This window comes from Ciona robusta, chromosome 14 (assembly GCF_009617815.1).
Source record: "Ciona robusta chromosome 14, ASM961781v2".
Classification (NCBI taxonomy): domain Eukaryota; kingdom Metazoa; phylum Chordata; class Ascidiacea; order Phlebobranchia; family Cionidae; genus Ciona; species Ciona robusta.
In genome coordinates this window covers 4279313-4306815 of record NC_143248.1, presented here as the reverse complement: position 1 = coordinate 4306815, position 27503 = coordinate 4279313, and the positions used below count along the sequence as shown (strand labels likewise).

At 38.0% G+C, this 27503-nt stretch overlaps 3 protein-coding genes and 19 non-coding genes across 24 annotated transcripts; 4 read left to right on the top strand and 18 right to left on the bottom strand.

Annotated features, from left to right (window-relative positions):
- Positions 1–997: 997 nt before the first annotated feature.
- LOC149725180 (uncharacterized) lies at positions 998–5621 on the bottom strand. 2 transcript variants are annotated; one of them, XM_089892833.1, is made up of 2 exons: positions 4685–5621; positions 998–1762 (listed from the first exon to the last, which is right to left on the bottom strand). In XM_089892833.1, exons 1-2 carry the CDS (start codon positions 5307–5309, stop codon positions 1206–1208), a joined length of 1182 nt encoding a protein of 393 aa, XP_089748959.1. In that variant the 5' UTR covers positions 5310–5621; the 3' UTR covers positions 998–1205. The 2 variants fall into 2 exon arrangements, with proteins under 2 accessions (XP_089748959.1, XP_089748960.1); XM_089892834.1 differs by having other exon boundaries at positions 998–1765; positions 4685–5612.
- Positions 5622–11643: 6022 nt separating this feature from the next.
- On the top strand, positions 11644–11716 carry Trnar-ccu (transfer RNA arginine (anticodon CCU)). Its single transcript has one exon. It is a non-coding gene; the product is annotated as a tRNA-Arg (tRNA).
- Positions 11717–11847: 131 nt separating this feature from the next.
- Positions 11848–11920, bottom strand: Trnar-ccu (transfer RNA arginine (anticodon CCU)). Its single transcript has one exon. It is a non-coding gene; the product is annotated as a tRNA-Arg (tRNA).
- Positions 11921–12098: 178 nt separating this feature from the next.
- On the bottom strand, positions 12099–12171 carry Trnar-ccu (transfer RNA arginine (anticodon CCU)). Its single transcript has one exon. It is a non-coding gene; the product is annotated as a tRNA-Arg (tRNA).
- Positions 12172–12857: 686 nt separating this feature from the next.
- Positions 12858–12930, bottom strand: Trnar-ccu (transfer RNA arginine (anticodon CCU)). Its single transcript has one exon. It is a non-coding gene; the product is annotated as a tRNA-Arg (tRNA).
- Positions 12931–13355: 425 nt separating this feature from the next.
- Positions 13356–13428, bottom strand: Trnar-ccu (transfer RNA arginine (anticodon CCU)). The gene has a single exon. It is a non-coding gene; the product is annotated as a tRNA-Arg (tRNA).
- Positions 13429–14118: 690 nt separating this feature from the next.
- Trnar-ccu (transfer RNA arginine (anticodon CCU)) lies at positions 14119–14191 on the bottom strand. Its single transcript has one exon. It is a non-coding gene; the product is annotated as a tRNA-Arg (tRNA).
- A 424-nt stretch (positions 14192–14615) lies between these two features.
- On the bottom strand, positions 14616–14688 carry Trnar-ccu (transfer RNA arginine (anticodon CCU)). Its single transcript has one exon. It is a non-coding gene; the product is annotated as a tRNA-Arg (tRNA).
- Positions 14689–15384: 696 nt separating this feature from the next.
- Positions 15385–15457, bottom strand: Trnar-ccu (transfer RNA arginine (anticodon CCU)). Its single transcript has one exon. It is a non-coding gene; the product is annotated as a tRNA-Arg (tRNA).
- A 374-nt stretch (positions 15458–15831) lies between these two features.
- Trnar-ccu (transfer RNA arginine (anticodon CCU)) lies at positions 15832–15904 on the bottom strand. The gene has a single exon. It is a non-coding gene; the product is annotated as a tRNA-Arg (tRNA).
- A 448-nt stretch (positions 15905–16352) lies between these two features.
- On the top strand, positions 16353–23047 carry LOC149725160 (uncharacterized). 2 transcript variants are annotated; one of them, XM_089892208.1, is made up of 6 exons: positions 16353–16476; positions 18722–18856; positions 20692–20877; positions 21446–21573; positions 21942–22089; positions 22445–23047. In XM_089892208.1, exons 2-6 carry the CDS (start codon positions 18841–18843, stop codon positions 22618–22620), a joined length of 654 nt encoding a protein of 217 aa, XP_089748334.1. In that variant the 5' UTR covers positions 16353–16476; positions 18722–18840; the 3' UTR covers positions 22621–23047. The 2 variants fall into 2 exon arrangements, with proteins under 2 accessions (XP_089748334.1, XP_089748333.1); XM_089892207.1 differs by lacking the exon at positions 16353–16476 and adding an exon at positions 18063–18229.
- Trnar-ccu (transfer RNA arginine (anticodon CCU)) lies at positions 16602–16674 on the bottom strand. Its single transcript has one exon. It is a non-coding gene; the product is annotated as a tRNA-Arg (tRNA).
- Positions 16998–17070, top strand: Trnar-ccu (transfer RNA arginine (anticodon CCU)). Its single transcript has one exon. It is a non-coding gene; the product is annotated as a tRNA-Arg (tRNA).
- Positions 17335–17407, bottom strand: Trnar-ccu (transfer RNA arginine (anticodon CCU)). Its single transcript has one exon. It is a non-coding gene; the product is annotated as a tRNA-Arg (tRNA).
- On the bottom strand, positions 17685–17757 carry Trnar-ccu (transfer RNA arginine (anticodon CCU)). Its single transcript has one exon. It is a non-coding gene; the product is annotated as a tRNA-Arg (tRNA).
- Positions 19163–19235, bottom strand: Trnar-ccu (transfer RNA arginine (anticodon CCU)). The gene has a single exon. It is a non-coding gene; the product is annotated as a tRNA-Arg (tRNA).
- Positions 19414–19486, bottom strand: Trnar-ccu (transfer RNA arginine (anticodon CCU)). The gene has a single exon. It is a non-coding gene; the product is annotated as a tRNA-Arg (tRNA).
- Positions 19695–19767, bottom strand: Trnar-ccu (transfer RNA arginine (anticodon CCU)). Its single transcript has one exon. It is a non-coding gene; the product is annotated as a tRNA-Arg (tRNA).
- Trnar-ccu (transfer RNA arginine (anticodon CCU)) lies at positions 19948–20020 on the bottom strand. The gene has a single exon. It is a non-coding gene; the product is annotated as a tRNA-Arg (tRNA).
- On the bottom strand, positions 21012–21084 carry Trnar-ccu (transfer RNA arginine (anticodon CCU)). The gene has a single exon. It is a non-coding gene; the product is annotated as a tRNA-Arg (tRNA).
- Positions 21276–21348, bottom strand: Trnar-ccu (transfer RNA arginine (anticodon CCU)). The gene has a single exon. It is a non-coding gene; the product is annotated as a tRNA-Arg (tRNA).
- A 142-nt stretch (positions 23048–23189) lies between the features above and the next one.
- On the top strand, positions 23190–27441 carry LOC149725159 (cationic amino acid transporter 4-like). Its single transcript, XM_089892202.1, has 6 exons — positions 23190–23820; positions 24226–24402; positions 24671–24815; positions 25482–25693; positions 26105–26270; positions 26783–27441. Exons 1-6 carry the CDS (start codon positions 23733–23735, stop codon positions 27216–27218), a joined length of 1224 nt encoding a protein of 407 aa, XP_089748328.1. The 5' UTR covers positions 23190–23732; the 3' UTR covers positions 27219–27441.
- The last annotated feature ends 62 nt before the right edge of the window (positions 27442–27503 follow it).

Genomic DNA, 27503 nt, shown 5'->3' with positions numbered 1-27503 from the left:
TCTAAGCATTATCAAGATACAGTAATTTAACAATATGTCAAAAAACGATATTTTTCTCAATATTATTTCAGTCTGTATAACTACGCAACTCTTACGTTCTTTATAGAGCAATAACATCAGGTCGCCCTGCGACGTGTGCTTAATTATTATTTCCCCGCTTCTCGCAAATTCCTGCTCGCTGTTGTGTAGTTTAATTCCAATGCATTTGTGTTACGCGAGGTGTAACTGTTATCAATGCAGTTTTAGGTTTATTGAACTCACAGTATAAGAAGTACATCTGGAATTTGGGTGAAGAAGAATGTATGTTTAGGTAAGTTACTAATATTACTGTATGTTTTTTACCCAATTTCATTGTGTGTTTGCTGCTACCGTTAACGAAAAGCGTTGTTGCGAAAAGTGCTTGTCTGCCTGCAGAGTAAGAATGCAACTTGAGCGTAGGATTTATAACTATTCACTCTTATACAGTCGTGCTGTTCGTAGTCGTTTATAACTGACTAGAAAAGGTCGAATTTTATTTGATCTTTATAAAGTAGGTGGGGGAAGATAGGGATATCTTTTTATTCTATTTTTTTTCGTCTCATTTGGTAGTAAACAAATAACATTCTAAAAATTATAAAACCGTATCCTCACGACTGCTACAGACCGTTGTTGATTGATGAAAACACGAACAGGATATTTAGATTTAATGTGCTATAGGTGTCTTTCCCTTTCCTACGGTAACTATAGTGGTTTATGGTGTAGCCGCTACTGAAGGTATTGACATGTTTCAATACAAACATAACAGCCCATATAGGTAGGATACGATTTTTATCTAAAACGTTTTAGTTTAAAACCACCTGCAGTGATATAGGAAGTGGAAATGTATCCTGCATAAGGGCTGTCATTTTTGTATTAAAGCTGACCGAACAAGCGAGTTTTATTTCACTACTGCAATACCTTGTTTCGGTGTTTCTATATACTAACTGATTTGGCGAGGTTCTATATGACTGAGCTGTAGTTCCGGCGTCCTCTAACGCTTTTATTAGCAAGTGTTAGGGTGGAATAGCTTGTATGCATATACGATATACTGACGTTAAAGAAAACGGCAATGTTCAGGAAAAAATTGACGCGAAAATGTCCCGAGAACGTTTTTAACGCCCCGTGCGAACAACGAATAAATACAGAGGTAACTATTGCAATATCGCGCTGCGTGCAGTGTGACGTCATCAAACGTCATTTCCGTTGCCGTGTGATGACGTCATCACGGGTTGCCCGTGCGTGACGTCATCGCTAGTGGACGAGAGAGAGCGATGGGCTTCGGTTGGAATGATGGGCTTGATATCCATTGGATTCAGTTGCGTATAGTTCATTGTTCCGTGCGGGGGCATTTCGTAAAACGACGCGTGCGCTATACCGCCATCTCGCGACTCCAAAATCCCGTGATCGCGAGATAAATCGGGTGGAATATACTGGCAGCCACTCTGCATGTGCTGGATCGGCGATGACGTCATAGGGTGATCCGTGACGTCATCATCGGCTGCTTCAGCTTCGTCCTTGTCAAAATCTTTGGACGGTTCGCCAGTTTTTTTCGTCGCTTTCCGTTCTTTTGCTCTGCGGTTCTGAAACCAGATTTTGATCTGACGTTCGCTTAAGCAAAGCAGTCCGGCGAGCTCAGCTTTTCGTCGTATCGTGATGTAACGACTAAAACGAAACTCTTTTTCCAGTTCGAGCCTTTGATGATCCGAATACACTACTCTGTATTTGTCCTTAGTTCGCGTTTTGCCTACTGAAAAAAATTAAAATATGTTATATAAAATGAAAGCAAATTTGTCATATGAATATATGGGCTAAAATGTTAGTATTCAAACTGACTAGAAAATACGGGTTATGACGACCGTCGTTGCCCGCCAAGTAAGGATAAATAAGTACAATTTATCCATTAATTTATTTTATTCACTACTGTAATATGAAGTTGGTATAATTCCGTTGGTAAACTTGTTCATTTTATTTAAGGTAAATTGTTGCTATACTCTTATGGTTTTGCCTGTTCACAAAATTTCCAAATCGATTTTGTAATTGTTTCATTTTAAAGTTTATTCATCTAAAAGCAATCTAGAAATACAGTTTGTAATAAAACTAGATTATTTTCTGGCCCCCTTTTTAATCTATAAGGTTCGACAATGGTTATGCGATAGGACATCAGATTTAGCCCAGAGTTGTCCATTATTGGTCCCCATTCACGCTTGAGTAAATAATTGAAGACGTGCGCACCACGTGACCACCAGTTTAGGGATCGAAGTTCATTTAATATTCGAAGCTTTTAGACGGTGAGCTGTAATTGTTACAGCCGTCGTAATTATGATGTCACAATGTACCGCTCGCCATTCTGACATCGATCCTCGTAGCGCAGTCACGTGGTAGTTCTGGTTCTGTTTCTTATATTCACACGGACTGAGACGCTCGTAAAGCAGCGTTTACGAGCTCGAGCGTCCACTCCGGGTTTTTATTGCCGCCGTGGCAACTGTTCGTCAGCCGCACATTGTACACGTCACAAAAAGACGCCTATTCTTGCACAATGCACGGTGTTTTACGAGCCCGACGCTTAATTGCAGCTGCAGGGCTGCGGGCTTCGTTCGCATCCATTAGAGCAAACGAAAATAGCGGTTTTAGCAAGATCAAAGAGCAAAAGAGATTATCAAAGACAAAAAGAATTTGAAAACAAAACTTTCACCCTTCTAAAAAAAACAACGAAAGTATTTCAGCGTTAAATCGTATTCTTCGGGCGTTTTGGTCTCTGTTCGATATAGGGAACATATTTGTATCTTTATGATTGGTTTGTGAATCATCCGGAATTACACGAAATGATCCGAAATATTCCGACATCCCGAACAAAAAAAAAATAACAACGGTCTATATGGGAGTCGTGAGGTTACTGTTACATATTTTGTAAATATTCTTTATTTACTACTAACTGGAATAAGAAAAGCGAATAAAACGCTACCCCATCTTTCCCAATACAGACATCAAAATGATACAAGGCTTATTTTCGCACCGGGAAATTTCCTTGCTTTATTGCTTGTTATGCTTGCCAAGGATGGCGCCGTTCGCACATACGTAACAACGGTCATTGTGACGTTAATTACGGAAATGCTTCCATGTATACCAGATGTTATTTCTAGCTCTATTGCAACAAAGTGTTGTACAGTAGGGGGGAGATAGGGCGCCATTTTATTCTATTTTCTCGTCCCATTTGGCAGTAAACAAAAAACTTTTAAAGAAGCATAAAACCGCTTCCTCACGACTCCCATAGCGCGATGTTAATTGTTAAAACACAAACAGAATATTTAGATATCCCCCTTTTCCCCAGCCCTGCTATATTATAAATGGCAGTAAAATATTTTTTTTCTTAAAAATTATGCAGATATCAAATTAGCCAGAAAAGAACATTTTATCTGTTAAAATAAATTTTATTTTTCCATAATTTTTTCCTCTTAAAAAATTTCCAAAATTATTCCCTAACTGTCAATCAAATAACGGGAGGCGTGGACATAGTAAACATCACTTGAAAAGAACAAGGATCCAAGTATTTGTTTTGCGCTGTGCAAATAAGCGGCACTTTCAACGTATGTTACGAAACATAGGCGACAGACAGCTAAGTAACATCAGGCTTAGTGTGTATTTGATCGGCGCTTTAATTTAGCAGTTAGCAAGGCGGACAGAAGCGTTTTCCCGGTCGTCATTTTTACCCTGATCAAAGGCACCGGCGCCGCTGTTAATTGCAACGTCATTTCGTGTACATTATAAATCAGTCGTTAAGCTTTGGCCGTGAATTTGAACAACATAAAACACCCGATCCTAATATGCATACTGTTGGTGTAGTAAATTATACGTGCATATTCCTTAACTTCAACGTACTATTATTTTGCGCTTTAAATTGTCATTTATCACCCTGGTTAAAACGGCCCATACAGGACGTCGAAACGTCAGTGTACGCAATTAAATGGTATAAGAATTGATTTATAAAACAGCTACAAATCGAATTCCCATGTAAATCTTACGAAAATAGCAACTATACACATAACAATGCTTCGCAAAACTCGTATTTTTTTCCGAATAAAAATCCTTTAATTAAGATTATGTTGTCAAATTTGTCAAATGTAAAAGCGCCGCCCAAAGACGAACGCATGTTGTGCGAATACCTAACAGCTTCCGTGTAACTGGCGTTCAATAAAATAAATAAACCTACGTTTGTTACGCAAACAATGTCCTATGTGACGTAGTAACAATCGTTTGAAACGCCGCTTTACCCAGGCACACATTATAAGGCAGTGCATTTAATTGTGACGTAATTAAGCCCGTTTGTCATCCGGGTGTTTTGATTGTGACGTAACACTGCCGGCTCGAAGCGAAAGTCTAATTAAACTTTGCCAACTCTTGGCTTAAATTGTAATGGCCCGTTTATGATGTCATAAATCGTCGCGATGAAGCGCTTGTTTTGAATTCAAGTCAAAACAAAATGGCGGCCGTGATTGGACGATTTATTTCCCGATTTTTTACGAAGATTTTTTATAATATTATTTATTTTTTTACAGGTAATAATTCCAATACTATGTTTTAATTAGTTAGTAAAAATTGAAGTTAAGTAATTAATATTGAAAAAATATTGCGTTAATTTTTAATGTTTAAATTTTCGTTAAAGTCTTACCTTGCTGGGTTTGAGTATTCTGATATGCGTTCTTACTTATCCACTCATACGGCCTTCGCTGTGCCGGTGGAATCTGCGACGCATGCAGCGGAGGTAGACCGGGTGCTCCATGCATCTCCGGCGGGGTTGAGAAGCACTCAATCCCCGTCAAAGTGGTCGGAACCGACCCGGGGCTCCCGTCGCCATTCACCGCTGATGTTGGGGATAGGTTTGTAGGAAGTTGGTATGTCGGTCCTGCACTGCTTATTATAGGGTGGTGGGTCGGATGAAAGTTCGAATTCATGTCCCATGTTGAATTCATCATTGGGGCAAAATTAGCCCCCGAATACGTCACGGGAGGCCCCCAATTTGCGGCGTCAAGATGGGGCGGTGGTGGGGCTGGAAACTGGGAACCATACTCGCCCCCTAAACTGTTGGGGTAAAATGGATCAGTAGTAGAAGCGTGGGGTTGGGGGATCCCATAGTTAGGTACTGGATATCTGCCGTGGTCTTCTTTCGGTGGGTAAGTTTGGAAAAATCCCTGGTTGCTGGTAGGGGATGGGTTCGGGTCCGGGGTGGGGTTGCGGTACATGTTAGTGGGTTGTCCTATGCTTGATTTCTGCTGGTCAATTGCATAACATAACATTGTGCGTTTCTCATCAATGGTTGCAGTCTTCTTGCGAACAAAACGCTCAAGAATCACAAAAGTTTCCTTGGCAAAAGTTTCAAATGGCTGATGAACCTAATACGAATCTAAATTAAATTATAATGTTAAGTGCCTGAGATTTATGTTATAACTTCTGTAGTTGCGCGATTTTAGTAATTGCTTTGTAACTGATTTACGAAATCTTTATTTGTAACATAACTCCGGAAAGGCATGTTACTCCTTAATTTACAACCTGCTGCTTTTAATATAACTTAATGACGGCCAGGCTTTGTGTACCGACCAATAAAACTGCTCTGTACCATGCGAGGTTCAATTTACACTGAGTAACCTTGGACTATACATGCGACTGGCTTGTACAGCTCGCTTTTTTCTTTTTTTCGCCTGACTGTCCTTATACTAGCTCTGCCGGTTTGTAAAATGGCGCAGTGACCGAACGACTGACCGAGACTGTACTGTACGGTGATATAACAATCGCCTTCTCACAGCACACTGCCCAATAAATAACCTCTTCATGACCCAATAGACGACATTTTCGTACAGGTCCTCGGTCGTGACGAGAATTGTACGAAACACCTACCCCCCAATCTCGCAGCCGTTACCTCAAAGTCTACCTTGCCGCGCGGGTGCACCGCAAAGGACACGCGCTGACCGAATAATTATGATTATTACGTAGCAGTTTCGTAACAAACGAGGGGCCCAAAGTTCGCAAGGCCGAAACAAAGATTGAGCGATTTTCGATTCGAAATTTCCAAACACTTTCTTTTGTTTTCAAAAACGTTTGAAATCGTTCGCCCGCCATTGCCGACTGTTTGATTGGCGCTCGCCAAATAATGCTCTTTATTTGTTGACACTGTTGTATCTCTGATGTTGCGATTACTGTTTCAGGACTGTAATCTAACAGTCTCTATTTCGCTTACAACCGTTAAGTATATGTAGAGTACGAAATGTTACAAAGAAGTTTCGCTAAATAGGCATGATACGGACTTACAGTAAACTTGAGTCATACATTTTCTCAATAGCGATCAAAAATGGGAGAAAATTAATAAAACCAGAAAATGACTTTGAAAATTACGCTTTGTTAAACTTTTCTAGCAAGCTATGGTAGTTTGAGGAAATGTGGGACACCTTTGATTCATTTTTCTCGTCCCATTTACCAGTAAACAAGCAAGATATAAAGAATTATATAACCGTATCCTCGGCTTTCATAGACCGTTGTTAAAACCTTGTTAATTTTAAAGACATAACTTACCAAATGCAATAAATAATAATTAAATTAAATATGAACATATTTTATCAGCATATTTAATTACATTAACTACTACCCCCCCAAAATCTTAACATTACCAAACCATCACAACACTCTGTACAAATAATTTCCATTCGAATCGCGTGTAGAGCGTTCCAGGGCCAGATCAAGGCAAAAACGATACTGTTTGGTCAATACAGTATTGTTTGCGTTGTTTTATCCAGTCTGGTATACGGACCAGGCAAGCATTCAATGTAGCGATATATGTTTCACGCGTTAAAACTGCTGCCGAATGGTATTTGATTTTTGCTCCTATAAATTACACTTGATGTATAGTAGGGTGGGGGGAAGTCGGGTTATTTTTTGCACATACTATCTTGATATTCTGATCGTGTTTTACACAACTAACAACGGTCTATGGAAGTCGCGAAAATACGGTTTTATAACTCTTTGAATGTTTTACTACATACTACTTTTTTATACACAATATATGTAATTACGTGGGTAAATTTACCAGCTGTAAACCTTAAATTATGTTAACTCGCTACTGATACCTATTCTCGCACAAAGCAATGAAAAAAATGAAGTTTCGTTTTATAACACCAAGTTAAAACTGATTTATTACTCGCTTGTCTAAAAATCTCTACATTTCCATTTAAAACTGTGTAGTCCGGTTTAACCTTATAACTGAAATATATAGTAGGCTGCGATAGAATGGGCCATGTTTTTATGAACTTTTATCGTCCTATTTGAAAGTAAACAAAGAATAATTACAAAATTATATCCTGTAACCTCATGGCTCTAAAACAGCGTCGTTAATTGTTGAAAACACGATTAGCAAATATGGAATATTATACGTGCTAACATAATCTATCTTACCTCACTGTACTATATATATTTAAGCATATATATACTATATATGTTTTACAAAATCCTACACTCTTTAAAAATTTCGCGTCGCCTACAGAAGTAACTGTTACGTCACAATGCCTTTACATGCGTAACAATACTCTGCAAACGATCGCTTACTCGACTTCAAAGTACTTTCTCTGTCTTTCGCTTTTCGCGCCAAACATCGAATTGTCATGTTATGAATTCTCAACCGACACCTATCCTACGTCATACTGTGACGTCATGGCCAATGTGACGTCATCGCGCCGAATCAGAGCTGCCATAATGTGAAAGGAAGCTGGGAAGTGCAAATCTAGCTTTCGATAAAAAACTAAGTAGACTAGATTGATAGCAAGACCGTATGCAATGAATACGCTCCTATTACCACGCCTGCTTATATTCGATTACGTAGGAAAAAATCCGCCATTGTTTCATTTGTTTTACCCTTAAGTTTTCGGCCGCGTTTGATTTTCACTCCCGTGGTTTTGCATGAATAGAATATAGGAAACTTATATTGATCATTTTTAGTTCGACAACGCGCAGGAAGGTACGCTTGCTGGACGCGACGCGGTGTGTGTGACGTAGATGACCGCATTGTTACGTCATAATAACGCAACGCGTGCGGGCGCGGTGCTTCTCCTTGAAGAAACTTCATTTCCATTGTCTTAGTATTGTTACATCACTAGGGTCTACACCGGTGGGAAAATGGCGGACGAAGCGGTTCCGATCGCAGTGTGACGTCACGGGAGCAGATATGACGTCACGGGAGCGAATGTGCGGAAGTGGCAAAGGGTCGACCGTGAGAAACGAACCAAAACTTCCCGAACCGATGTTGTATTACAATACATTTCCTCTTATACCACACAGGTAACTTACAAAGCTCAGCTGTCATATGATCGGGTCTCCAGCTTTTAATGAAATAAATGAAAAACAGACGACAAGCTGTATGTACAGTCCTTACTGCGTTTATTTTGTTTCCGTTTCAAGGTTTTATTTTTTTGGTGAAATGTTTTTTTTGGGTTAAAAAAAATGAAGGATTGATTAAATTTTTCCCTCGAATAACGTTATTGTTCAATTTTTTTTCCCTCGAATAACGTTGATTGTTCAAACGCAGAGCAAATTCTATTGATTTGTTTTAAACTTGCGTGGTGTATTTGTATTTACCTCTTGATTTGGGTTTCGCAAATCTGATTTAGACAGTAAAATCATTGCAGACGAACTAAAATCAAACGTTTTTCTGAAACGCTCTCTTTAAAAGTCAAGCTTACGGGCATACCTAATCTGTTTGTTCATTAAACATAACGTCGCTTTCGCGTTTTTAGATAAAAGCACGTCGAGGCAATTACACCGCATGCTAACAAATTCTAGACGTGTTTATTACGTCATAATAAACATTATTCGGCACGAGCCGCTCGTTTCAGGTTGAGCTTTACCGTAAATAACTTTCACTTTGATGACGTCAACTTTGATGACGTCAACTTTGATGACGTCAACTTTGATGACGTATACTTTGATGACGTAACGTTTAACGGAGACTATAGAAACTGAGTTCTATTTCTGTTTTTTTATAATTTGTTATATAGTGTGTATTAATAAATGGGTTGTAGCGTTCTAGGTGTCTGTGTAACGGTCCAACTCAACCCTAAATCTCAGCCCCCATGGCCTGCCACGGTGTAGGACCTCACCCACGTAGAAAATAATATGACAAAATAAGGGTATACTAATAAAAAACAAACGAAAATAAAGAAAATAAGAAAAAGAGTTTTTAAACGTAAGCGTTGGACACGACAAGCAGTATATCATTTCAAAACTCGCAGGTGATTTTTTACGAGCGCGTGATTTAAAGCGTTCGGCCATTGTGACGTCACAAATAGTCGCGTAGCACGTCGTAATTCACCTGCGAAGTTCTACGTGGAAAATTTGACCCGAAAGGTCCAGCGCGAAACTTTGAATCGCCATCCGTTAGCGCATATTTGCAGCAGAAAAGCTGCAAAACAACAGGTATAGTTATTGCTTAGTTTCGACAAACATACCATATATGGCATATAATGAAAATTCTTAACATTAGAATACAGGGCTATACTTTTATTTAAGGATTTTGATTATTACTTTTTGAAGTAACATTTTGTACGCACTTTTATATATATACAGTAATGTCGTAACAGTGGCAATGATTTTGTCATATAGCAGGGTGGGGAAAGACGGGACACATTGAGCACATAATATCCAAATACCTTTATAGAGTTTTAGATAATTAACAACGGTCTGTGGGAGTCGTGAAGATACGGTTTTATATTTCTTTGCATGTTTTTTGTTTGCTTCTAAACGGGGCAAGAAATAAAATATAAAGGTGTCCCGCCTTCGCTGTATTATACATGAAAAAAAGAATAGTCAGTATTACGGCATTAAAAAGTCGCTTATATCTTTGTCTGGTATGTCATTGACTTTTCCAAATTGGATTAAAATCTGTCGGGCCACTGAGCGTGTTGCGCAAATAATTCTCGCTGTTTCCACATCAAAGAAAGACAAACAACCAAATACTAGAGAGCTTCGCAATGTTTGATGATTGGGTTTTGTTGTAACGACTCTTGGCTACGCACCGTCGTCTTATGTCGTCTCAATGTTTGTCTTGTCCGCTGACGAACACCTTGTCTAAAAAAGAATCCTAAGCGAAGAATTTCTCAATGAATATTTCGTGTAAACTCTTCATCGGCTTTTGTCTTTTTGTTTTTGGGCGGTTTAATTAATTATATAGTAGGGAGGGGACTGGAAACCTTTAGCACATAATATCCAAATGTCTTGATCGTGTTTAAACAATTAATAAGGGTCTATGAGAGACATGAGGATATGGTTTTATAATTCGGTTTTATATGGAAGGGCGTACGATCTTCCCCACTCTACTATATAATCTTATAAGAGACAGTCTTGTATAGACACGAACGTATAACTTGTTTCATATGGTACAAAATAACTTTTCACCTCAAAAATTCTTTTGAACTATCAAAATACCTCCAAAAATGAACCGTAATATTACAGTAGGTATAATAATACCAATATCATGAATATCAAAGCATGTGTGTAGAGTTTCGAGGCACTTTTTGCACCATGATTGTTTTATACGAACATTACAAATAAAATCGCCCATTTTTATTACGTATCGCCCGGTGGGGAAATACGGGACACCTTTTTATTCAATTTCTCGTACTCTCGTACCATTTGGTAGCAAACAAAGAACATTCATCTTCACGATTTTCAAATACCTTTGTTAATTGTTTAAAACACAATCAGGATATTTGGATATTAAATGATAAAAAATATCCTCGTCTTCCCAAACCTAAATACACCACGCCAATGAACGCTATGGTATATTTAACAATAACAGAACTCCCAACGGTTCGTGATTTTTCCGCGGGGTTTGAATTCCTGGTCTCCCGCCGAGAACAAATTTAGATCTGGAGCGAAATCCATTCGCCAACCAGCGTCCCGGGATCGTAAATTATGAACGTACAATGGCCCCCCGTTTGAAATGCGCTGCCATAAACATTACTCGCGGGTCATTTGTTTGCTTGTTTGCGCATGTCCATTTCAGATCATCCAGCAATTACGTTAGCGATCACGTCAAAGATAAAAGCCGCGCCAACTGATCACGTCACAGATTAGAAATAGATGTGATGACGTCATCAGCTCGTATGTAATTGACTACGTCACTAACTCGTCCTCGCCCAAATTGTATCGCTAAACAAAGTTAACTTATAAATCTACGAAAACCTTGTTATATCATTCTTCCATATATAGTAGGGTGGGAGAAGATGGGGCACCTTTATCACATAATATCCAAGTATCCTGATCGTGTTTTAAACAATTAACAGCGGTCTATGAAAGTCGTGAAGACACGGTTTTAGAAATATTTGTATGTTCTTTGTTTACTACCAAATGGGACGAGAAAATACAATGGTAAGGTGTCCCATCTTCCCCCGGTCTAGTTTATTTCACCAAACGAAGAGAATTGTTGTTCATTAGGTTACATTCCGTTTTAGATTATCGCATAACTTTAAATATTTTGTAACTTTTTCAAATGAGTTTTCATATTACAATGCATATATAGTAGTTTGAATTTATTATCTTAGTTTGACTGATAAGTTTAAATAAAAGCCAGAAAATAGTTAGTATGTATACGCCTCGGTGGCCTAATGGATAAGGCATTGGCCTCCTAAGCCAAGGATTGTCGGTTCGAGTCCCACCCGAGGTGATAAATTTTGTAATCCAGTTTGTATATAGGTGTTTTCTAACATTTAATACTATAGTTTAGCACGACCAGAAGAACTAAATTTGGCTTTGCTATTGAGGGCCACAAACTTAAAATGTGAAAAAGAAAAAGATAGCCTCGGGTGGGACTCGAACCCACAATCCTTGGCTTAGGAGGCCAATGCCTTATCCATTAGGCCACCGAGGCGCGTGTTTTGTCTTGTATATTTTTTAGTTACGACAATAAGTTAAACTTGATGACGATTTTGACAAATCGAAACTTAAATGTAAGCTTCGATAGTGCTTCAAACATAAAATTCTGCTATTCTGTAAGTTTAAATTACTAATATACAAATAGTGCAATGTTAAAATAATACTAATTGTAGCACCTCGGGTGGGACTCGAATCCACAATCCTTGGCTTAGGAGGCCAATGCCTTATCCATTAGGCCACCGAGGCGTGTACATCACCAACCATTTCTTGTTTTTTACTTGACATTATTTTCATATTAACGAATGTTATTTAAATTTTTAAAGCGGTGTTGATAATGTTTCACTTGTCGGCGTGGCAAGCGTAAATAATGATTAGCAGCTAGCAGCACTTCTGATAAGAGTTCTAACATCAGCAGTGCAACGTTTGGATTTAGTTTGTACAGTGTGTTTCACTGTATAGAATGTGCTCTAGTTTGTTAAACGAATACTTTATAACTTTGAAATTTTAATTAATCTTTCAACTGCTTGTTTGGTATGAAAATCTGTATTTTCGATGTTTCAACGGCCACCCGGCACGACTACATCAGGGAATAACCTTTTTCATACCAGATGAGCCGTTGAAAGATTAATTACATTATGCCTGATAGCAGAAGTGACAGAATTTGTGATATTTTATTTCAGGTAAATGTAGTGGGAACTGACTTGATTTAGATATACTCGAAAATATAATTTTTTAAAAGTGAAACGATATGAAACCTCCGCCATGTTGCTGTGTTGACTTAAGAAGGTGATGGCTGCTTGTATCGTTTACTACGGGTAGGTAAAACTTATGTATGGTAAGATATTTCATTTTTAGGCTGTGAATTAGAAATTAACAGTCGGTTTGAAAACTAAATAAAATGTATGCGCACAGTTAAATGCGCAATATGTTATCGCCTCGGGTGGGACTCGAACCCACAATCCTTGGCTTAGGAGGCCAATGCCTTATCCATTAGGCCACCGAGGCGCACACACTACCAATCATTTTCTGGCTTTTATTTAAACTTATCAGTCAAACTTAGATTATAAATTCAAACTACAATATTTGCATTGTAATATGGAAACTCATTTTTAAACGTTACATGGCGAAAATATTCAAAGTTATGCGATAATCTAAAACAGGATGTAACTTAATGAACAACAATTATCTTCGTTTGGTGAAATAAAGTTGACCGGGGGAAGATAGGACACCTTATCATTCTATTTTCTCGTCCCATTTGGTAGTAAACAAAAGAACATACAAATATTTCTAAAACCGTGTCTTCATGACTTTTGTGGCCTTCAATAGCAACAAAGCCAAATTAAGTTCTTCTGGTCGTGCTAAACTTTAGTATTAAATGTTAGAAAATACTGTCAAAAACACCTATATATAAACTGGATTACAAAATTTATCACCTCGGGTGGGACTCGAACCCACAATCCTTGGCTTAGGAGGCCAATGCCTTATCCATTAGGCCACCGAGGCGTGTACATCACCAACCATTTTCTGTATTTTACTTGACATTATCTTTATATTAACGAATGTTATTTAAATTTTTAAAGCGGTGTTCATAGTGTTTCCTTTGTCGGCGTGGCAAGCGTAAATAATGATTAGCAGCTAGCAGCACTTCTGATAAGAGTTCTAACATCAGCAGTGCAACGTTTAGATTCAGTTTGTACAGTGTGTTTCAATGTATAGAATGTGCTCTAGTTTGTTAAACCAATAAGTTATAACTTTGAAATTTTAATTAATCTTTCAACTGCTTGTTTGGTATCAAAAATGTAGTGTATTTCCGACGTTTCAACTGCCATCCGGCAAGACTACATCAGGGAATCACCTTTTTCACACCAGATGAGCCGTTGAAAGATTACTTACATTATGCCTAGTGGCAGAAGTAACATAAGTTTTGATATTTTATTCCAGGTAAATGTGGTGGGAACTGACTTGATTTAGATATACTCGAAAATATAATTTTTTAAAAGTGAAACGATATGAAACCTCCGCCATGTTGCTGTGTTGACTTAAGAAGGTGATGGCTGCTTGTATCGTTTACTACGGGTAGGTAAAACTTATGTATGGTAAGATATTTCATTTTTAGGCTGTGAATTGGAAATTAACAGGCGGTTTGAAAACTAAATAAAATGTATGCGCACAGTTAAATGCGCCATATGTTAACACCTCGGGTGGGACTCGAACCCACAATCCTTGGCTTAGGAGGCCAATGCCTTATCCATTAGGCCACCGAGGCGCACACACTACTAACCATTTTCTGGCTTTTATTTAAACTTATCAGTCAAACTAAGATTATAAATTCAAAGTACTATATTTGTTTTGTAATATGGAAACTTATTTTTAAACGTTACATGGCGAAAATATTCAAAGTTATGCGATAATCTAAAAAAGGATGTAACTTAATGAACAACAATTCTCTTCGTTTGGTGAAATAAAGTAGACCGGGGGAAGATAGGACACCTTATCATTCTATTTCTCGTCCCATTTGGTAGTAAACAAAAGAACATACAAATATTTCTAAAACCGTGTCTTCATGACTTCTGTGGCCTTCAATAGCAACAAAGCCAAATTGAGTTCTTCTGGTCATGCTAAACTTTAGTATTAAATGTTAGAAAATACTGTCAAAAACACCTATATATAAACTGGATTACAAAATTTATCACCTCGGGTGGGACTCGAACCCACAATCCTTGGCTTAGGAGGCCAATTCCTTATCCATTAGGCCACCGAGGCGTGTACATCACCCACCATTTTCTGTCTTTTACTTGACATTATCTTTATATTAACGAATGTTATTTAAATTTTTAAAGCGGTGTTGATAATGTTTCACTTGTCGGCGTGGCAAGCGTAAATAATGATTAGCAGCTAGCAGCACTTCTGATAAAAGTTCTAACATCAGCAGTGAAACGTTTAGATTCAGTTTGTACAGTGTGTTTCAATGTATAGAATGTGCTCTAGTTTGTTAAACCAATAAGTTATAACTTTGAAATTTTAATTAATCTTTCAACTGCTTGTTCGGTATCAAAATGTAGTGTATTTCCGACGTTTCAACTGCCATCCGGCAAGACTACATCAGGGAATCACCCTTTTCACACCAGATGAGCCGTTGAAAGATTACTTACATTATGCCTAGTGGCAGAAGTAACATACGTTTTAACATTTTATTCCAGGTAAATGTAGTGGGAACTCACTTGCTTTAAAATTATTCGAAAATAAAAAGTGTTTGAAGTGAAACGATATGAAACCTCCCCCATGCTGCTGTGCTGACTTAAAAAGGAGATGGCTGCTTCTATCAATTACTGAGGGTAGGTTCAACTTTTATATTGTGGAATTGTTCATTTTAAGTTAGACTGATTTGAAAATGATTAGTTGGTTTAAAAATTAAAAAGAAATAAAAGTATGCGCACAGTTAAATGTTCGGAATGTTAACACCTCGGGTGGGACTCGAACCCACAATCCTTGGCTTAGGAGGCCAATGCCTTATCCATTAGGCCACCGAGGCGCGCGTTTCGTCCAATATATTTTTTAGTTACGACAATAAATTAAACCATAGGTGCCCTGTCTTGAGAATTAAAAATTGAAATGTAAGTTTTGATAGTAATTTAAACATAGCCTAATTGTTCTATTTCTCTAAGTTTGAAGAACTAATGTATAGTAGGGCAGGGGGAGATGAGACACCTTTAGCACAGAATGTACAAATATCCTGATTGTGTTTTAAGTAATTAACAATTGTCTATGGAAGTCGTGAGGATACGGTTTTATAATTCTTTGGTTGTTCTTTGTTTTCTATCAAATGCGAGAAGAAAAAAGAATAAAGAGGTGTCCAATCTTTCCCCACAGCATATTATTTAGATCTTTGCTACAGTTAAAATATACCACCCCGGGTGGGACTCGAACCCACAATCCTTGGCTTAGGAGGCCAATGCCTTATCCATTAGGCCACCGAGGCGTGTACATCACGAAGCATTTTCTGTCTTTTACTTGACATTATCTTTATATTAACGAATGTTATTTAAATTTTTAAAGCGGTGCTGATAATGTTTCACTTGTCGGCGTGGCAAGCGTAAATAATGATTAGCAGCTAGCAGCAATTCTGATAAGAGTTCTAACATCAGCAGTGAAACGTTTGGATTTAGTTTGTACAGTGTGTTTCACTGTATAGAATGTACTCTAGTTTGTTAAACCAATAAGTTATAACTTTAATATTTTAATTAATCTTTCAACTACTTGTTTGGTATGAAAACGTGGTGTATTTTCGACGTTTCAACTGCCACCCGGCACGACTACATCAGGGAATCACCCTTTTCACACTAGATTAGCCGTTGAAAGATTACCTACATTATGCCTAGTGGCAGAAGTAACATACGTTTTGACATTTTATTCCAGGTAAATGTAGTGGGAACTGACTTGCTTGAAAATTAATCGAAAATAGGAAGCGTTTGAAGTGAAACGATATGTAACCTCCGCCATGCTGCTGTGCTGACTTAAAAAGGAGATGGCTGCTTCTATCAATTACTGCGGGTAGGTAAAACTAATATATTGTGGATTTGTTCATTTTAAGCTAGACTGATTTGAAAATGATTAGTTGGTTTAAAAAATTATAAGGAAATAAAAGTACACGCACAGTGTATTGTGTGATATTTGAACACCTCGGGTGGGACTCGAACCCACAATCCTTGGCTTAGGAGGCCAATGCCTTATCCATTAGGCCACCGAGGCGCGTGTTTCGTCAAGTATATATTTTAGTTACGACAATAAATTAAACCATAGGTGCCCTGTCTTGAGAATTAAAAATTGAAATGTAAGTTTTGATAGTAATCGCAAATAGTAGCGACGCAAACTTAACTTTAATTATCCACAAACATAAGTGTAGTTGTTACTGACTTAATTAACTTTTCTATAGATCGTGTATTTTATTAAATCGTGTGTGGTTGTTCAGTCTTACTTTCCAGTCTTAGTCTTACTGACTAAACAATTACACACGATTTAATATAATAAATACACGATCTATAGAAAAGTCAATTAACAACATCGAGACACGCGCCTCGGTGGCCTAATGGATAAGGCATTGGCCTCCTAAGCCAAGGATTGTGGGTTCGAGTCCCACCCGAGGTGTTAGAAGTAATATTTTTTAACGTTGCACTATTTATATAGTAGGGTTAGGGGAAATGAGACAACTTTAGCAAAGAATGTCCAATTATCTTGATTGTGTTTTAACCAATAAAAACGGTCTATGGGATTCGTGAGGATACGGTTTTATAATTCGTTGATTGATCTTTGTTTTCTATCAAATGTGACAAGAAAATTAAATTAAGAGGTGTCCCATCCTCCCCCACCCTACTATATAAATAGTGCAACGTTAAAAAGTATTACTTCTAACACCTCGGGTGGGACTCGAACCCACAATCCTTGGCTTAGGAGGCCAATGCCTTATCCATTAGGCCACCGAGGCGCGTGTCTCGATGTTGTTAATTGACTTTTCTATAGATCGTGTATTTATTATATTAAATCGTGTGTAGTTGTTTAGTCAGTAAGACTAAGACTGAAAAGTAAGACTGAACAACTACACACGATTTAATATAATACACGATCTAGAGAAAAGTTAATTAAGTCAGTAACAACTACACTTATGTTTGTAGATTATTAAAATTAAGTTTGCGTCGCTACTATTTACGTAAAAAATACCCAAATAACATATTGTTTAGTTATTTGCTACAACTAAAGTACACCACCCCGGGTGGGACTCGAACCCACAATCCTTGGCTTAGGAGGCCAATGCCTTATCCATTAGGCCACCGAGGCACTGACAAATTAATAAAATACTCGCCCAAATAATCACCCACAAAGTTATACATACATGGTAATTCGTACACGCGGACTCGAGGGGTAAGATACAGAACACCCGTGTTACAACGACATCCGTTGCCCGCCACGCGAGGATAAATTAGTTACTTTCCTTTGAGTACCATGCACTGACCTGTACCAGTTTTAAAACATTGGCCGTCTGCCCGTCGCCTTTTGCCGATGTTTAGTGTTACTTGATACAAATCTTACACAATTTGAAGCTTTAAGCTTATGACGTCTTCGCCGATTCGTTCAATAACCACATTTTGGTTTAGGCTCGAGGGCACGCGGACGACTGGTTTGCCACGCGATCGGTAGCCCAATTTGTAACGTATTGTGTTTTGGATAAACCAACAGAATAAGTAGTTCGGATAACAGGGTGTTATTATGATCTGGTTAGTTGTCGCAATCAGTTTTCTCGCCGCTGCAGGTAAAGTATAGTGTAACTGCGTTATCCATATTGGCAATTAATTTTTGTTTTAATTATCTATTGTGATATTTAGGTCTTGGGGGTTGTGGAACTGCTTCATTATTTATACCGTTGACAGTTTTAGTAGTTAACATATGGTTCTTAAAAAACTAGTAAAACTTGCGACCGTATTTTTTCGAGAATATGTTAATTAGCGGTTTAATATTATAGGGTTGTGGTAAGATAGAACAACCTTTCATTTAATTCTCCCGTCCCATTTGGTAGTAAACAAAGAACATTCTAAGAATTCAATAACGTATCCTTACGACTCCCACTGACCGTTGTTAATTGTTTAAAACACGATCAAGATATTTGGATAATATGTGCTAAAGGCGTTCTGTCTATCCAATAAAATGAGTCTAATAAGCAACATTTGCCCGTTCACTGTTAAAGATATAGATTATGAAAACTGCTCTTGATTTCCCAAAATCGACACAAATTATTTTGACCTAGATGCGGACACTGCATGTACCAATACTGGAGGCGAATGTTTAGAATGGCCCATTACGAAATGTTTGGCTTCCTGGAAGAGTGGTTTATGTCTTGGTGGGGTGGATAGAAGATGTTGCGCAATGTGTGATGCAGCATGTAAGTTTAATGGCTCTATATGTATTGTACTGTACGGTAAGATAAGTAATGGCGCCGCGGAATAGTGATACGGGTTCATGGCTCTTCGCTTCCGTACCGATGTGGGCTTGTATAGCATTGGGTAAGATACTAATCAAGTGTTCATTAAAATGTTTTTCCTAATCAGCTATGCATAAAAACAATCACCCACAAAGTTAAAATGTGATTACTTGTTAAGCGGGCACCTGGAGTATAAAACCTTAACATGCGTGCTATCACTGTTGTTGTCTGGCATATAGTTGCTAAGATAAAAAAAAATTATCAGAGCACCTCGGGTGGGACTCGAACCCACAATCCTTGGCTTAGGAGGCCAATGCCTTATCCATTAGGCCACCGAGGCGCGTGTTTCGACAAGTATATTTTTTAGTTACGTCAATAAGTTAAACTTAATGACGATTTTGACAAATAGAAACTTAAATGTAAGCTTTGATAGTGCTTCAAACATAAAATTATGCTATTCTGTAAGTTTAAAGTACTAATATACAAATAGTGCAATGTTAAAACAACACTCATTGTACCACCTCGGGTGGGACTCGAACCCACAATCCTTGGCTTAGGAGGCCAATGCCTTGTCCATTAGGCCACCGAGGCGCGCGTATAACAATGAAATAATCGCAATTGAATTAGCAATACTTGTCTATTAAAGAAAGTAAAAACGTTTTTAGTTTAAAATATACCTTCTAGCCCAACAAATGTTAAGTTTGCATCGCCATTATTCGCGTAAAAGCTTTCTATAACTAATTGTTGGGTAGTTTGCCACCTGCTAATTAAATATATAAAACTGGAAAAATAAAATAATCACCCCGGATGGGACTCGAACCCACAATCCTTGGCTTAGGAGGCCAATGCCTTATCCATTAGGCCACCGAGGCTTACGCAGGTCTTACGTCACAAAAAGTTCAAAATATTAGATTATCAAAAAGTTACCGTGTTCAAATCTTTCTAACTGTACAAAATAAGACTGATGCATTGTTTATATTAAAATTGGAGTAAAGTGTTTAATAAGTTTCGTTCCCTTAAAGTTGGAAGTTGGAAGTAGGAAAAAGTAATACCACCTCGGGTGGGACTCGAACCCACAATCCTTGGCTTAGGAGGCCAATGCCTTATCCATTAGGCCACCGAGGCCACCGAGGCGCGTGTTACATTACTAAATAATTGTGGTTAAATTAGACAATATTTTTCCTTAACGATTATTTTTAAGTCTAAAAATTGAACGAGCACCACTACACGTTCTCGTAAAATGTCTTTCAAAAGTATGTGTCGTGTGTCAAATTATACCACATGGTATGTACGAACTAAATTATAAAAACAAGTCCCGAAAAGTGGAAGAACATGATTTGATATCTTTGTCGTATTTGATATAGAAATGTCACAATAGCCGCATAATATGCCTTGGGCATTTTGTATGCGACAAAACAAGATTAATATTTCAAAATTGCTTTCCGGTGTGTTTGTGTATTCCCACGTTATTATAGTTTTGTGAATAGGATGGGACACCTTTATTTAGCACATAATATCCAAACACCCCGATCGTGTTTTAAACAGTTAACAACGGCCTAGGAGAGTCGTTTTTGAGAATATGGTTTTAGAATTCTTTGAATGTTCTTTGTTTACTACCAAATGAGACAAGAAAATAAAATTAAGAGGTGTCCCGTCTTCCCAACCCTACTATAAATAAAATTAAACATTTATTATTAATATCGCAACTATACAATGTTCTACTACACATAACAATATACTTTAAACGTTTTAGATGGCCAGGCCATATCGATTTTATCTCGTATGTTGTTTCGCAGGTTTGGCTACGGAACAGGTTTGGAGACTGGGGGATGCCTTGTGTACAGCATCGGAGGGAGAATGTAAAAATATAGGAAATTCGTGTGATGGAGAATACGTAGCTGGAAAATGTGGCGGACCAACCTCAAGAAAGTGTTGTGAGCCTGCGAGACCACCAACCACACCGGTTACACCAATAGCTGGAGGTAATCAGCTTTTATAGTAGGGTGGGGAAGATGGGACATCTTTTCACTCTATTTTATCGTACAAACCTCATCCTCGCGAATTCCATTGCACAGAATTACTATTTCGTTTATTTGGAAATATATAAAATAATTATCACCTCGGGTGGGACTCGAACCCACAATCCTTGGCTTAGGAGGCCAATGCCTTATCCATTAGGCCACCGAGGCGCATGTTCCCACCTTTTTAATTGAGTTTTTATAGATCGTGTAATATATTACATTATTAACAAATATGCTAAAATTTGGGAAATATTAAAGTTTAGTTTGCGTCCCCACCATTTGCGTAAGACTACATAAATTAAACTTTGTTTTGCCGTTTACTTGATAAATTTAATCTCGCGAACAAAAGGTAAGCATAACACCTCGGGTGGGACTCGAACCCACAATCCTTGGCTTAGGAGGCCAATGCCTTATCCATTAGGCCACCGAGGCGTACGGTATGATAACTGTATAAAATTTACAAATAGCAAGTAATGGTTAAATCTTTTGTTGTGTAATTTAAATCAACGTATCTTGCTTTATTTTTCAGATTGTCCTTTGGTAAAATACAAGACAAAGAAAGTAATTGGATTGAACGACAGAATGATCGTAGTACATCCAGAATTCGTTCCATCTATGACACAAGTCCATAGTTACGCAGTCATATGCGATGTAGTGGTAAACACCTTTCTATATTATATATATGAATACAAGCTATATATTCATACTGGCGTGGCGGGGTAAGGACGATCGTTAGAACACGGGTGTTCTGTTTCACACAACTCTTGTCTGCTTACGAGTTACTACGTATGTAACTTTGTGAGTGATTTTATTTAAGGGAATATTTTTAAATTTGAATTTTTTTGATCGTTTATACGAAGAATACTTACCGAATTAAATAACCGCATGCCGACGACTTCAAAAGAGCGTTATTAACTGTTACCCGATTAGAAAATACAAAACCCGATTAGGAAAGAGTGGTTTTATAGGTACTAACAGTATCTTATCTTTCCCCACAAGACGAGAACTAAATGGCGTATTTTTAGGTTCATGTGATACATTCTTTCAAAAAGCGAAGGCCAAATCTGGATGGAAGCATTCGACCTGCAAGGTTCAGCAATTACCTCATTGGGCACGCCATTGCATTCAATTTAGCTACTCCTATTGGATGGTGCAACATGATTTGTTTAGAAGGTTTGGAATGTGAACGCGTGTAGAGTTTATATATAAATATGGTAGGGTGGGGAAGTCAGAACACCTTTAGCACATAATATATAAATATTCTGATCGTGTTTAAAACCATTAACAACGGTGTATGGAAATCGTGAGAAATTCCTGGAATGTTCTTTGTTTACTACCAAATGCCACCCTACTGTATATACATAACAGAACATGATGTCCGTATTTCTATCGAGCATACATGATTTTTTAACAACTAGCATCGTTCTTTTATATACGCGAGACTTCAATTATAAATTTTTTTGAATGTTTTGACAAAATAAAACAAATCTTGTACCATCTTCCCCAACCTACTATATTTATCCTACAGGGCAAAGAAACCCTTACGCCAACTGTTTGATTAACAATTTAAAACGAGCTGGACTTCGATGGGGTGGCGACTGGACACCGAGCGACGCCGTGCATATTGACGATGGTTACAACTCAGATCGTCAGCTTTTCAGGCAGAAGTTTCGTCTTGTGCAGAACGCGTGTGATTACATATAAAAGAACTTGGATTAACTATTACTTGCTAAAGGATATGGTATAAGTGTGTCAAAGCTATTCTGTCCACATCTTGCACACGTTTTTAGCCTTTTCGTGCACATTTACACTTAAACAGCACAGCACTTTTTACGTTTTAATTTTCCCATATTAAGCAGCTTTACATTTGATTTTACACGATACATTGCTTGAATTTTTAACGATTCTCGGTCAAAACCTAATTAGGTACAGTTTGACCCAAAATAGGTGAATAATTTTTTAATCTTTTTACGCCAAATGCGCTTTGCCTCTATTGCTGTAGCAAAAACGATACTGTCTGATAAAACACGCAAAATGTAATTGTAGTTGTGTTTTCGTCTGTAACTTGACTTTACTGATCTATAAGCGCCATTGGTATGACTGGAGTAAATTCAGACCTTAAATTCTAGAACACTGTTGTTGTTTTGGCTGCAACTCAGCAGAGTGTTTGTCTAACAAGAAATGCACACCGGATACACAGAGTATTGAGATTTTCAGACGTTTTCTTCAACAGTGTAGTTCGCACGGTAAACGATTGAAGCTCGCATTCGTCTCAACGTATATCGACTTCATAACGCTAGGTCGACAACTTGCTTTATTGGCGCACAAACGAGCGGCATCAAGCTACGGAAAAGTTTGAGGACAGCACGCGTATAAGAAAGCTGCTACGGCCCTCTTAACATAAAACATAGCAGGGCTTTTGTAGCATTAAACAAGTGTGCGAAAGCAAAAACATGAAAGAACGTTTTACACTGAAAAGTTGCGCCAGTACGCCCAACGGGCGGGCTGAGTATAGTTTCTGGAAAACGCAAAATTTGTCGCTTAATTATAAACAAAGTTGCATCAGATGTTACAGTTACGCAACACGACTGTTCAATAGTTAATACTCAATCTTAATGCATTAGTTTAAATTAGGGTAAAGTATTTCAATGAATAACGTGGTCGAAGTACAGTCCACCGCTATATTGTCTAACAAGTCACTCACAGGATATGCAAAGGAAACAGTGTAAAGTTAGATCACCATGAAATAAGAATGGAAATAGGCTTAGTTTCTTAAGCGCCTAAAACTTCTACCCTCAGCAACTACCAAAGCAGCAATGAAACAGCTCAAATCTTTGCTCCATAAGTTCGGTACAGCTTTAGTAAGAAAGAAGAGTTTCTCGACTGAAGTCTCAACCACAGACCGTAAGTTTAAGGTTTATAACTAATTGCTAAACATATGGCAACTGCACCAACCAGGGTGTAATACAATCTAAATCGGAAACTGGTTCTTTCTAAGTCTTGTATTACGTACGAGGCAGCGCTTTTAAAATGCATGCAGCAGTGTATGTACACAGTAAACTCAATCACTTGTTTGGGCAAAATATAACTTAATTGTATGCAACTTCCTGAAAGTCTAAACTCTATTAGTGATTAAAGTACAGTGGTTCTTAAACTTTTTTGTATGCTTTAATTTTTTACCAAAGATGCTTATTAGATTTATACATCATTTTAAACGCTTTTACTCCCTAAATACGAGGAATTTACCCCAAAGTGGCAAATTTACTCCAGTTTATGAAACGCTGATTTAAAATGTGTTCTAATTTCCAGAGCTGCGAAGATGTCTCCGTTTATTCGACGTTACAGCTTTATCTCTTGGCGCAATGCTCGGTGTTGGTATTTACGTAACTACGGGCACTGTGATTCACAATACAAGTGGACCGTCTGTCATTATTAGCTACTTGCTTGCAGGAATAGCATCTGGACTTTCGGCAGTTTGCTACGCAGGTTTGTATTTGGTTTTCCCATTATGTTTCTTAGTCGTTTTGGTACATATACATACCTAAAATACAAAGTGGTTAGCGCGTCTGCCTCTAACCTAGAGGTAATGGGTTCGAGGCTGCTACCATTGCGGGCGTATGTGTCCTCGAGCAGACGTTAGTAACTTGTAAGCATGCATGAGGTGCGTGTGAAACAGAACACCCGTGTTATAACCACTGTCGTTGCTCCGCCACGCGATGGTAAATAAGTTACATTTATTCATGTAATTTCCTAGAACTCTGTGCCCGAATTCCGGCCACTGGTTCGGCTTACCAGTTCACTTATTTTACACTGGGTGAAATATGGGGTTTTCTGGTTGGTTGGAACGTCGCATTTGAACATGCTGTCGGTGCCGCATCTGGTGGGAGGGCATTAGCTGAGTAAGAATAACTTAGCTCAAAAAAATATCCTAATCGTATTTTAAAGCAATTAACAACGGTGTATATGGTAGTCGTGTAGATATACGGTTTTATATATTTTTTTGAATTTTGTTTACTACTAAATGGGACAAGAAAATAGAATGGAAATGTGTCCCATCTTCCCCCACCCTACTATATATGCATACCATACCATACTGAAAAAAAGCCATACGGAAGTAGAATTTTATCATGCTGCACTGTGCTCTTATAGGTGTAGTCGTCTTTGAACAAGACACTAAACGACATTGCTTTCCCCCAATGATTACTATTATATTATTTCGTTATAACACAGGTGTTCTGTTTCATACACCTCGTGCCAGCTTACAGGTTATCACGAATGTAATTTTGGGGGGTTGTTTTCTCTATAGTTGGCAGTTTACTAGATAACCCATTAGTAACCACTGGGTTGAAGCATTGCCGTTAAATGTCTTGCCCAAGGATACTTACACCCGCAATAGTATGATTACAAAATCTTATAAAACTACTGCTGGCTGCTGTATTGCTGTCAACATTTACAACATTTTTTTTCTAACGACTGTCGTTGTCCGCAACGCTGAGTGACATTCAACCATCTTACTTTATTTTCTCATCGTTTTCATTGTCGTGAAAACAGACTTACATTTCCAGAGTAATAGACGAATTCTCGAACCACACGATCAGGAATTACATGGAAAAACATGTACCCTTGCCTGGTGGGATATTGGCAAGTTATCCTGACTTTATTGGAACAGCTTTTATGATATTATGTGTTGGTTTAGTAGCTTCTGGTATCAAATCATCATCAACGGGAAATATTGTTTTGGGTTCAATCAACATTTTCGTGATATTGTTTATAATATGTAAGTATTGGTAAACCAGAATATAGTACGACGTATAGTAGGGTGAGGAAAGATAGGACACCTTTTTATTCTATTTTCTTGTCCCATTTAGTAGTAAACAAAGAACATTTAAAGATATATTAAAACCGCATCCTCACGACTCCCAAAGACCGTTGTTAACTGTTTAAAATACTATCAGGATATTTGGATATTATGTGCTAAAGGTGTCCGATCTTCCCCTACCCTACTATATAAATCTCTTTAATCGTAAAGTACAAAAATATTCACCCAGCCAAAGTATATACGTGGTAACTCGTAAGCGGGCACGAGGTGTGTGAAACAGAACATTCGTGTTATAAGGACTGTCCTTGTCCCGCCACGCGAGGGTAAATAAGTTAAATTCATTCATTCATTCATTCACATTCTCCATAGGCGCCGGACTGCATTACGCAGACATACGCAACTGGACCGAAGTAAAAGGTGGATTTTTTCCTTACGGGTTTTCTGGTGTTCTTAGCGGAACGGCAGTTTTAATTTTCTCATACGTTGGCTACGAAGTCGTCGCATCCACAACTGAAGAATCTATTAACCCGGGCAGGTACAAATAAATGAACAAATGAACTTATTTATACTCACATGATTCGGGCAACGACAATCGTATTTGCACGGGTGTTCTGATTTATACACTTTGTGCCAGCTTACCATATTACATGTATGTCACTTTGTTGGTGATTATTTGGGGGAATTTATGTGTTGCTGACAATAAGAACAAACCGTAAGGAACCACTGGGTTGGAGCAATTGCAGTTTAGTGTCTTGCCTAAGGAAACAAAAACGGCTACAATGGCACTAACATTATTAAGCCTCGAACCCGTATACTCTGAGCTATAGAGACAGGCGGCTATAACCACTTTTCCACGGCGCCGGCAATGTTGGTATAGTGTGTACATAGTTATACCCTTATAAATTCTCTTTATCAGACCTAGACGCTAAATACGTTTTGAGTTGTGTAGAAAGTAACATGTATGCTTTGTTCATTACCAAATGAAACGATAAAAAATAAAAACAGTGACCATCTTACCTCAAACTATACTGTATGTTTTGTTTTTAGAGATGTCCCGCTGGCTCTTCTTATATCCCTTTCAATAATAACTGTCCTATACGTGCTTACATCTATTGCAATAACACTGATGGTTCCGTGGAACAAAATATCCGTGACAGCTCCTTTCACGAACGCTTTCCAGCAAAAGGGTTTAAACTGGGCCGTGTACATCGTGTTTATTGGACTCGCAACGTCCGTATTCACGAGCACGATTGCTATTTTCATTGTCGTGCCACGCTATTTGTTTGCAATGGCAAGAGATGGGCTATTGTGGCCAATATTTCATAAAGTTAACGAAAGGACAAAGGTGAATAATGACTGCAGTTTTTGTTGTAAAGGTACAATATCATATAATTTATACATAGTGCTAAAACGGAACGGAAACACTAAAATTGAATCTACAGCCAACATTGTGGGTGTGTTTGCTTTTGTGCAAGTCAATTAACGGCAGTTGCTCCAACCCAATGGTCACTTATGGGTTGTCTAAATTGTCAGCCATTTAACAAATAAATGACCCCACTGCACTAAATAAATAAAAAAAAAAACGATACTGTCTGATAAAACACGCAAAATGTAATTGTAGTTGTGTTTTCGTCTGTAACTTGACTTTACTGATCTATAAGCGCCATTGGTATGACTGGAGTAAATTCAGACCTTAAATTCTAGAACACTGTTGTTGTTTTGGCTGCAACTCAGCAGAGTGTTTGTCTAACAAGAAATGCACACCGGA